General features: G+C 37.3%; 2 protein-coding genes across 2 annotated transcripts; both read left to right on the top strand.

Moving 5' to 3' along the window:
• Positions 1-1,400: 1,400 nt before the first annotated feature.
• Positions 1,401-2,756, top strand: LOC117326407 (excitatory amino acid transporter 2-like). Its single transcript, XM_033883154.1, has 4 exons — positions 1,401-1,884; positions 2,162-2,204; positions 2,420-2,522; positions 2,692-2,756. Exons 1-4 carry the CDS (start codon positions 1,457-1,459, stop codon positions 2,754-2,756), a joined length of 639 nt encoding a protein of 212 aa, XP_033739045.1. The 5' UTR covers positions 1,401-1,456.
• On the top strand, positions 2,642-9,781 carry LOC117325348 (excitatory amino acid transporter 1-like). The gene is made up of 5 exons (XM_033881497.1): positions 2,642-2,943; positions 3,531-3,764; positions 6,002-6,196; positions 6,616-6,750; positions 8,197-9,781. Exons 1-5 carry the CDS (start codon positions 2,810-2,812, stop codon positions 8,366-8,368), a joined length of 870 nt encoding a protein of 289 aa, XP_033737388.1. The 5' UTR covers positions 2,642-2,809; the 3' UTR covers positions 8,369-9,781.
• Positions 9,782-12,248: the final 2,467 nt, after the last annotated feature.

Here is a 12,248-nt window from a genome sequence, read left to right as displayed (position 1 = left end):
TACCAAATATGAGTAGAGAAGATTTTTGAATTTTCAGTCAATTTGGCCCTTTTTAGCCCCGCCCATCAGCCCCTAGGGTTCAGTCAGGGCCAACATGTACATTCCATCAAACTGTTATCCCATGCTGATAATGTTGACCAAATAAGAATGAGTTCCAATACAAATCCAACATATAATAGTCAAAAATGTGATTTCCCTATATAAACTATACTAAAGTTTACCCCCTCCCAGGGGCAAACATGAGACCCCAGGGTCATGAAATTCACAATTTTGGTAAAGCACCACAAGACCCTTCCATCTATGGAGAGTTTTGATTTTACCAAATATGAGAGTAGAGAAGAAGATACAAAAATACATTTTAGATCTTAACTTTCAGTGTTGCAAACTAACCTACCTTATGTAACAACAGACCACTTCAGAGGGGGTAGGTACATGTGTCAATGATTTTTAATATTTATAATCAATACCTCATCACCAAAAGCTGTTTGGAAGCCAGTATAGTGTCTGCGGTCAAGCATGACGGTGTTACAATAAGGGTTCACTCAGAGCGTTGTCTCAGTAGCCCTGACCATATAGGGCCAGGTGTGATTACCGTAATCGCTTCAAAAGAAGCACTATGTTTAGAAGTAATATCAATATGAACGGAGATATTATGTCAGAAGTGTGGTCATGAACGTTAATTGATTCCAATATCACAGAATATTACAACATATTTCTATATTGTAAATTCTATATTTTGCTATAATAATGTATGGCTTTAATCCGACTCGAATACGACTAATACGTTTATGTAAAGTCAATTGCATCATCTTTTATTTCTTATCAACCCAAATGAAATTGGTATCCTTATTCTTCGACGGTGAGGTTTTTGGTTTTTTTTACCTCTGTTTGTCCGTCTGTCCATAATTCCCTTGATGGCGTTTGTTGAAAGTTGGTAGAAATGACTACTTATAGGCAGATTGATTTGTATGAAGGAAGGAACTTTCGTTTTGGTTATTTTTGTGAGTTTTCCGCCTGTAATGTCTTTCGATATGTAGACCTTGTTCATGTAATTCCTACACTCATGGACGGGTTTAAATGAAAGTTGGCAGAAAGGAAGTCCACTGAAGAAACATTTTATACTTGCCGATAGGCATTTACTCTTCATAACATTCTGATTGTTAGGGATTTTTGTAAGATTTATAACCGTCGCTATCTTTCGTGTGGATATAGAGCCATATGAAACACGACTTATCACATCTTAAGACGTATGCACTAACATGCGCGACCTGTCTATGTATATATGATTATCATTTTCTTATCAATATGATGGTATACAATCATAATTATGTCCTCGCATGTTTGTTTGTATCACTCCGATTAAAATCAGTTCATTCAAGGTTATATATGAGCTACCAGAATATCAGTCGGTTGGTTCCTGTGTTATTTCACTTAGAAAATTTGGAATCCATAGAGAATGTCGCGAGGTTGTGGCATGCTAATATGTAAATTTATAAGGACAAATCTGTTGATAAATCTTCTGGTATTATCAATGGTCTTAGGAACTGGACTCGGTTGTGCATTAAGATTTTTATGGTCGCCACTGCAGAAAAGAAATATAGGATACCTAAAACTTCCCGGGGATATTATGCTCAACACACTGCGGATGGTGTCTGTGCCTCTTGTCATCTCCGGTATCATCTCGTCACTAGCCTCACTGTCGATAAGGACCTCCGGTAGTATCGGACTGAGGGCATTAATATACTATATGTTTACCACTCTTTGTGCCGTAATTACTGGTATCGTGGGAGTAGTGCTGGCCCATCCAGGAAGATGTACAGTGGACGTGTTGGAGACGCCAGTTAATGAAATAAACCAACTGGATTCTTTTCTAGATATGATAAGGTTTGTTTAAAACTTGTTTAGTTTCACTCTATTATATAAATTGTAATTTCATACCATCATCTGAAGAAAGTATGTAATTTTTTCACAAAATTTCAAAACAATTATATGTATTATTCATATTCTTTTAAATTTTCGCTGTAAAGTGACATTTCAATCAAAGCCTTAAACATTATTTGAAATATTCTAAAACGAAATATAAATGGCAGAATAAAATCATCTTATATTATATTCCTTTTATGATTTAATCGCTTTTGACGGAATTACACGTTCACTGAAGAAACGCTTTCCCGGACAACATTGTGGCAGCTATGCTTTCTAAGGTACATTTTTATCAATAAGTTTTGACAAATTTACAAATAAAAAATAAACACATCGTCTGATTGTATATCGAATAATTTCGTTTTTATCTAGTTTTAGAAACAGCAACATGGAATTTTTGTTATTAAAAAAAAAAAAAAAAAATTGGAAACATATTTCTGTTCAAAGATGTTTTTTCCACAGTGTAATTGATCATTGAACACTTCTTTTATGTTAGAAGCAGACGGTGGTCACCGAAAAGGTCGTGCCATCCGATGGGGATTCTGATAGTATTCACATTTACACAGACAACGTAAATAATACGTTTGTAAATACTTCAGGTACATATATATGTCAATTTACATTACCCCATATACTCACTCAGTCTTTGGATATATTTCTTTAAATATGATTGGTTCAGTAATTGTCGATGGATAATAATCCTAATATCCGTTAAACGTATACTTTAAGTATGATTATGTATTAATACCAATCCTGGATATACTTCAGAAAAGCAATATGAAGGTATCCCAGCATTATATTTTACTCACGATTCTGTGTCAATTTCCTGTTAGGTAGGAATGTGACGATAAACATCCCTAGTCTGATATCTGTTCCTGGGACGAACATGCTTGGCCTGATCGTTTTTTCCGTACTTGTCGGATGCATCCTGTCCAGTATGGAAGACAGGGCCAAACCAATGATTAACCTATTCCGGTGTATGTATGAGGTTGTGATGCGACTAATTGGGATATTTATTTGGTAAGGACGTCACTGTCGGAATATCATATGGACATGACAAACGTATCAAATATTTTATAGAGAAAATAATCCAATTTAATGTTTTATGATGGATAAGATACAAAGAAACGTATTATGATCGGGTAGACGTAAATATCACACATACATTTCCTTCATTCTTCAAACTATTTCGATAATTAATGGGAACTTAAAAAGGCATCGTCCAGTATTAATTCACAAAACAGTTTTAGATGTTTTTTTGCCATTCGATTGCAGATTTGCATGTCCTTACACCATATTTAGTATTGAGGAGGATAGTGCTGATATGAAATTGGCGCGTGAAATTGTGAAAGTCACAAATCCCATTGTAATAAAAATGTTATGACAGGTTCTAATCCACTTTTGCTATTTAGTTTTCAAATAAGGTTTAGTTTTTTTTATTGTTGTAATTATAATACTAGGATTGAACTAGATGACAATTTAGTTTATCGATGTATAGACTGAAACCGTTTTTGCTTTTTGGATTCTTCAGAGTGCTCCTAGGTTTTCGATCTATGCGATATGGTAGACTTATCACCTAGTTTAGTCCGTAACTGTATGAATTTCAGGTTTACCCCCATCGGTTTGCTGTTCCTCATAGCAGCGTCTGTTGTTCAGACTGAGCGGCCCGTCGTCGTCCTTCAGGAACTGGCCATCTTTTTCCCTACTGCAGTGTTGTGTTTACTCCTGCATTCATTTGGATCACTGTCGTTACTTTACTTATTCGTGACGAAAAAGAATCCATACAAATTCCTTCTGAACATGTCTAAAGCTTTGCTGACAGCATTCGGAACAGCATCGAGGTACTTCTAAAACAGTTTTTTTTATCAATACGCAATAGCAGTGCCGAAAACATTATGTGTAGATTTATACATGTATTAGTGCAACACATTTTCCGACCGAAACCGCCACTTAACCAACCTAACGTTCAAGTGTTTTAATCATTGTTTAAATCCATCAAAAGTATTGATTTTGTCCACAATTCGAAAAAGGGACAATTGAAATAAGACCATTCAAATTTAAATTTACCCCTTGTGCTTAGTAGTTTTATTTTATATTGTTTCAACGTCCTCGCAATGGCAAGAGTCATATGAAAACGGTTTGGTTGGTTTGGTTTTATTTGTTTGACGTCCTATCAACAGCTAATGTCATTTAAGGACGGCCTTCCGTACGTGCGATATGCGTGTTTTGGGAGGCTGCGATGTTTTTGTTAAGTCTCCTTGTGATAGGCCTCACTGACACCCAGCAGGACACCCCACCCGGTCACATTATACCGGCAACGGGCGAACCAGTCGTCCCACTACCACTTTTAAAGACTCTGGTATGTCTCGGCCAGGTGACAGAACCTAAAGCCTTCCTCACAGGGGCGAACGCCCAACTAATGGCCAAAAATAAGGCATTGTCAAGGGAGACATTAGGAAGAAAGGTGTAAAGAAAGTGAAAAGAAAAAATCCCAAATTTAGTCGTCTCTTACGATCATGCAATGGGGGCAGCGGGTACAATTATTACGCCGTACCTGCAGGGCATATACGATAACGAGCGGTTTGGTTTGGTTTGGTTTATTTTGTTTAACGTCCTATTAACAGCTAAGGTCATTTATAGTGTCACGGAAACACCAAGATACTTAATACTAAAAATGTTGGATTGGGACAGAAGATATTTTTTTGTCTCTTTAAAGTGAACAGACCGAAATATAGCTTAGTCACCACTTGCGACATATACGGGGTTTGCGATTGGTAGACCCAATACAGTAGTACAGCATACCAAAAGTGAAACAACACGACATCATCAGCCTATCTAAATCTGCACCTTTACGTAACTAACATAATAAGTAAATTGATTTCAGTTTCCCCATTTGTGAAGTTTTATTTTTGTGTTAACATCCCTGCTTCCCCAACCTACGATATCTACCTGAGGCATTTGATTCGTTATTCAAATTCTAATTCTAATAAATGATCTTAATGGTATATATAGACTAAGAATGAGAATAAAGGTTTTCAGAAAAGGCTTCATGAAAATCCAATAGAAGTGTGGTGGTGAATTTGATCTCAAAGGTAGTCAATTCTCTGTTGAAAACAAACTGTTTGATTAGACGTAGGAGTTTGGTTTGGTTTGGTTTATTTTGTTAACGTCCTATTAACAGCTAAGGTCATTTAAGGACGGCCTCCCGTGCCTGCGACATGCATGCGTGTGGTGAGTGCGTATGCGTGTTTTGAGAAGCTGCGGTATGTTCGTGTTAAGTCTCCTTGTGATAGGCCGGATCTTTTGCCGATTTATAGTGCTACCTCACTGAAGCATACTGCCGAAGACACCCAGCAGGACACCTCACCCGGTCACATTATACTGACAACGGGCGAACCAGTCGTTCCACTCCAGATATGCTGAGCGCTATGCAGGATTGTGCAACTACCATTTTTAATGACTCTGCATGGTATGTCTCGGCCAGGGAACAGAACTTAAAGCCTTCCTCACAGGGGCGAACTCTCAACTAAAGGCCAAAAGTGAGGTATTGTCAAGGGAGATATTAGGAAGAAGAAAGCTGTTAAGAAAGAGAAAAGATAAAGATCCCAAATTTAGTCGCCTCTTACGATCATGCAATGGGGGCAGCGGGTACAACTCTTACGCCCTACCTGCAGGGCAGTAGACGTAGGAGTATAATCAAACATGATAAAATGGTGTAGAGAGAAGGTTGTTTAAAGCCCTGGGAAAGTTCTATTTTCAACATACTGATCTCGTTTTGAGATAATCTATTGCCTTGTGAGATATGACGTCAGATGTGATATATGCTTGTTAATATGAATATTTGGTCTTCTGTCGCCACCTTGCTCTCATTTTGAAATTGAGAATTAACACGACCTTGATTTATAAGGCGAATGTCGTTGACGAAACAGATGGCATTTTACTCTTTCGGAACAATTAATCTTATTCATGCAAATTTCTATTTTACTTTTTATTCTTGCTCTCGTTTCATCGATTTTGAGTTGGAATTGAGATTTCGTTTTTACGTCTGTATTATTTTTTGTTCTTATGATTATCTTAGCGCGGCTACGCTACCCGTAACCATGGACTGTTTAGTCAACAAAAACCACGTGGACGGTCGAGTTGTGAATTTCATTACGCCAATAGGGGCTATCATCAATATGGACGGGACAGCACTATATGTATCTATGGTGACAATCTTTATATCACAGAGGCTCGGAGTGACATTAGATTTCGGGAGTTACATAATAACTGGGTAGGTACATACGTAAGACCACCGGTCCCCCCTTTACTACTTCTGATGCTGGTTAGAGTCCAGCGTACACTGATTACATCAATCTATTTAACAAACTTTTTACAGTAATTAATCATCACGTTGCATTCCATTCACTTCTACATTGTGAACGCATCTTTGGGCTACATTGGTCTGTTCATCAACAAATAAATAAATAAATAAATAAAAACAAAACATACAAAAAAAGTTAAAATAATTTGATTCAGGACGAATATCTGAAATCTTATAGTCTTCAATTTATAATATTATGACCATGGTCGGATATGGTTGTAAGTATCTGTAATTAGCGAGGTCATACATTGTACCTAAGCTCTATAATATGTATCCCGTTGTAAAACTAGGAACATACTTTAATTCCATGCCCGCTGCTTTCGTTACAGTCTCTCAGCGTTTGGGATCTCAGTAGGATCTGCAGGTGTACCCAATATGGGTATAATGACCATGGCGATCGCAGCTATGGCAGTTGGTCTACCGGTAGATCAAGTACTTCTGGTGGCCCCCGTGGATTGGATAGTGTAAGCAAGTTGATTTTATATAGCCATTTATCACTTGCTAGTTATGTTACCCAGTGCGTTCTCTCACATTTTTGTATAGTTTTTGCACATTAGTGAAATATACTCTAGAACGTTTTGTGTCGACTGAATCATTTACGGTTATGACCTCATAATAATATCACGTTACGTCATGAATTGTTCTGATTTTCTCATTTTTCTGGTCGATATTTTGATATTGAAACGTGTGCAATTGAATATTTTTTTTAGTTATGGGATAAAAAAAGTTTTAAAAACTTCCGAGATTCGTTTAATTTAATGACATATCCAATGAAAACTCATTTAAGGTTCATAAAAATAGATAACAAAGAATTGTCTCTATATTACACCTATCATTGGAAAACATTCGCTTTATCTTTCAACTTGGAAAAACAAGTGACCAGTTTTCCAATGTAATTAAATTCAAGATGGTAATTCTCAATACGTTACATGAACATCTAACACCATCCCATAAGGGGTCACGTTATGATGACCTTTGAGATTTGTGTATTTTACTTTCAGGTCGAATTGTCAATTTGTCGATGTCTTCGAAGCAAAACGTTTCGTCACAACATGCATCTGAAGCAAACCATTTCGGCACAGCATGTATATAGTTAAATGCCTTGTAGGACGAAATTACAAGCTATGCAATCTAGTGATGCTAATTTGGACATATAAAATTCACTTCCAAGATTCTGGAAGTAGTCACTAAATTGGCTAATCCAAAAGGTCACCCCGACGTGACCCCTTATGGGATGTGTAAAATGTTGATGTAACGTAGTGAGAATGACCATCTGGATTTTAATTAGTTTGCCAGTTTACGTAATTTTCCTATATTTATGTTGCGTAATTTCGCTCGCATTGCCCGCGGCGCAGTACGTCAACTTATATGTTCCTGGCATGTCTCATTGCCCCAAATGTAATCTGGGCTGCATCAATGTGAGGCTAGAGAATAGATGCAGTAAAAATCACATGACGTGATTGGTGCGCCATTTTGATCAGTCATGGAAATGCTTCGCTATGCAATATGAATGAATACAATGGCGACACAATGCTAATTTTCGCCACGGCAAGGCATTGCATTATGCGTCACTTTGGTTGCAAATCAAATGCAGATAGGAATTTGGATTCGAATCTAACATTCTTTCGAACAACATCGAAGACACAAGGAAATGGGTAAAGATAAAAGACGTATTTATTTAAGAAAGAGGTAAACTTTGTAAATGTAAATATAACAATTAAACGCTTGTTAGATTGTCACTATAATTTTTATCAGCGTGAATTAATTTATTACATTTATATTGACAATTAATGATATCTAACAAACGTTTAATTGTTAAAAAAACTACTTGTTACATTTGTCTTATATATCATGTTAATGTAATTTTGCATTATGTATCAAGTATGTTTAAAAATTTATTTTTCTTACAGTGAGCGGTTTCGAACTATTGTAAATATAAATGGTGACTCCATAGGAGCCGGGATTGTCCACCATTTGTCTTCAAAGGTTTTGGTAAACACCGAAAAAGACAACACTCAAGATACTGATGTTGATACAAGAGAGACATGCAGTAACCTTAACGAAACGGAAAGTCTCGTTTGACGATGTTTTATATCATCGCTGCATACTCAAGCTGGCAGCTTCGTTTATCAGTTCTGATTCATCAGTTCATATATGAATTGAATGTGGAACTTTCCAGGACTAGTATGAATGTTATAGAAATTACATACAATAAAGATCATATGAAAAATTGAATAGTACAAAAGAACAACAATGAAGAAGCATCTGATACTTGTGTCAAAAGCATCAATATATCATCAACGTATATATAAATTATATATAAACATTTAAACAATTGATAACGCTTTATTAATTTTATCCTCAGTTTTGTTTAAGTTTTTCTCTTCACTTTCCATGCCATCACAGCGAGAAAAAGATGACTTTTAGTACCCACACCAATTGTATCACCGCATTGACTGCTATCAGAAATCAGAAAGAATTTTTCTGTAGCATGAATACGCAATGTCATTGAACAATTTCTTGGTTTATCGGGGGAAAATCCAAAAAAAGTTAGGTTTTGTTTTATTGTCCGACCAATAGATATGATCATTTAAGATTCAATACCTTGCCTTTGTTCTAAATGAACAGATGTCGATGGAATTATATTTTAAGATGTAACGTTCACGGACTGTGTTTAGCAGTAAAAACAGGGATGGATAGTATTGCAACAGCAATACAAAGTCCCCTGCCTGACCTAGGAGTGCACCTATTTATTTCCCATTTTTTAAACTACGTGTTATACTGATCATGTATACCAAGTTACTTTAAAATCGGAGTACTTTAGGACAATCTAAATAAAACTAGAGCTGTCACCTAGGGGGTGACAAGTATACCCCCCGCTTTTCCATGATTGGTTTGGATACGTTGTAAATCTGCCTATTTATGGTACTATAACCAATTCAAACATGTTCTATGTTTAGGTAAGAACTAAGTGAATGCATAGCCGAACAAAATTTTGCTCGTTTTAAAAGAAAGGGGGGCATAACTCTATTAGAACTGATAATTCGGTAAAATCTTTGCATAGAGCTAAGCCTCAAAGGGTCCTCTAACTACATACCAAATTTTAGTAAAATCAATTGAATACAAAGCAAATGCATAGCCGGACAAGCTAGTAACCATTCTTTACATAAAGGGGCATACCTCTGTTAAAAGTTTTTTTTTTCGGAAGAAGCCGTTACTGGAGACACAACTTAATGCCATCCTTCAATGCTGTATAAAGTTTCAAGAAAAACCATCAAATACTAAGTGAATGCATCAATCGCAAAATCACTGCAGGGGACACAAGTTCATATGGTCTTCTAACTATATACCAAATTTGAGTGAAATCCATAAAGAAATGAGCGAATGCATAGCCGGACAAGTTTTGTCACAGACGGACGGACAAAGTGATTCCAGTATCCCCCCCCCCCCCCCCTAATTATCCACTCCGTAAACTCCGTATGAACAGTTCATACGGAGTTTACGGAGTGGATAGTGAACATCTGATTTTAAGTAGATTGACTTTAGGAGGAGTTGTCCGGACATGCCTCAACCAATGAGAAGCCGGCGGCCATTTTGAAAAATATTTTTTTGAAAAAAAAGTAGGACGCACAACATGTTATACTGATCATGTATACCAAGTTTCGTTAAAATCGGAGTGGTACTTTAGGAGGAGTTGTCCGGACAAGCCTCAAGCAATGAGAAGCCGGCGGCCATTTTGAAAAATGTTTTTTCGAAAAAAAAAAGAAAAAAAATGTGGGATCCACAACATGTTATACTGATCATGGATACCAAGTTTCGTTTAAAATCGGAGTAGTACTTTAGGAGGAGTTGTCCGGACAACTATTGCATGACAGACAGACAGACGGACGGAGGGTAAACCAATAGTTTGGGGACTAATAAGTGAATAGAATCCACAGATACTGGAAACGTGTTTCATATCGCCATGTTTTATTCAGCGATAATAATAATTCTTCATTACATCCCATTTAGTTCCAGAAAAAAGTAATATGGTGGATAACGCATAATCAGTAATATTCTTCTGATAAAAAAACCCATCTATATTAATTATTAACAAATACAATGAACTTGCTTAATATAGAATATTTAAAATAATTACACAAGTATGAGTGTTTTCTATTAGCACAGTCAATGATAACCTATTTAACTTATATTTTCAATATAACTTTGTTTACTTTGTAGAAATCAATATTCAGAGAAATAAATGAAATAAAACATTTCAAGTTAGTTATTGGTTCTTAACGGCCCATCAACACTATTAAGGTCTTCAGGGCCATAAAAATGGCGAGTACAAAGTTATAATCTAAATGGCGGGAGGGGGTGAGAAAAAAGAAAACGTCAAACAAATGAAGCATATAATAATGTAAATACTTATTGGTACACAAGTAATTAGTTTAAAATCAAAAAGTGACTATGGCTATTCAGATCTTGTGATACAGTCCAACAGCTTTTAAACAAGAGGCCCAGAGGGCCTGTATCGCTCACCTGGTTTCATGAGATATGAAACAAGAAACAAGTATATTTGTCGCTGGTATTGCTATGTCAATATATATCATAAGCATTTTATATGGGTACATGTACATTGGTTTTATTTTAATACTAAAAATGCCAAAAGGTGCATTAATCCATGAAATGAAATTGACATTTTGGCGCGACCCCATATGGATGCTACCACACAAATGTGAGTGATATCCATTGCTTAGTTTCAGAGAAGATCTTGTTTAGACCAATTGGCCCCTTTTGACCCTGCCCTCTGCCCCCTGGAGGTCAGCTCCTTCCTCTATACAATTTTGAATCCCTACCCCAATAGGATGCTAATAGTCAAATATGAGCTGTTTCAGAGAATTTGGTCATATCAATTTAGCCAAATTGACCCCTTTTGGCCCAGCCCCTCAGCCTCCAGAGGGTCGGCCCCATCATTTGTACAATTTTGAATCCTTAACCCAGGGGAATGCTACCAGTCACATATTAAAGATATCCATTGCTTAGTTTCAGAGAAAAGGTTGTGTATATCAATTCTGCCAAAATAACCCCTTTTTGCCCCGCCTCTTAGGTCCCCTGGGGTCAGCCCTGTCATTTGTACAATTTTGAATCCCTACCCTAGGGGGTTGCTACCAGGCAAATATGGGTGATATCCATTGCTTAGTTTCAGAGAAGAAGTTGTTTATATCAATTAAGCCAAATTGACCCCTCTTGGCCCCGCCCCTCAGGCCCCCCGGGGGTCAGCCACACCATTTGTACAATTTTGAATCCCCACCCCATAGTGTTGCTACCAGGCAAATATGAGCAATATCCTTTGCTCGGTTTCAGAGAAGAAGTTGTTTATATCAATATAGCCCAATTGACCACATTTGGCCCCGCCCTTCAGGCCCCTGGGGGTCAGCCCCATCATTTGTACTATTTTGAATCGCCACCCCAAAGTAATGCTACCAGGCAAATAAGAGCGATATCCATTGCTCGGTTTCAGAGAAGAAGTCGGTATTATCAATATAGCTATATTGACCCATTTTGGCCCCGCCCCTCAGGCCCCTAGGGGGTCAGTCCCATCATTTGTACAATTTTGAATCCCCACCCCGAAGTGATGCTACCAGGCAAATATGAGTGATATCAATAGCTCGGTTCCAGAGAAGAAGTCGTTAATATCAATATAGCTATATTGACCAATTTTTGCCCCGCCCCTCAGGCCCCTAGGGGGTCAGCACCACCATTTGTACAATTTCGAATCCCCGACCCATAGTGATGCTTCCAGACAAATAGGAGCAATATCCTTTGCTCGGTTTCAGAAAAGAAGTCGTTTATATCAATATAGCCAAATTGACCCCTTTTGGCCCCGCCCCTCAGGCCCCTGGGGGGTCAGCCCCATCATTCTAAAATTTTACTGGCGTAAACTCCGGTCTGTTATCATAATGCAATTTTCCAAGTA

The sequence above is a fragment of the Pecten maximus genome, chromosome 4 (genome assembly GCF_902652985.1).
Source record: "Pecten maximus chromosome 4, xPecMax1.1, whole genome shotgun sequence".
Lineage (NCBI taxonomy): Eukaryota > Metazoa > Mollusca > Bivalvia > Pectinida > Pectinidae > Pecten > Pecten maximus.
The sequence above is the reverse complement of the archived record's forward strand: the minus strand, read 5'-3'. Positions and strand labels throughout refer to the sequence as shown.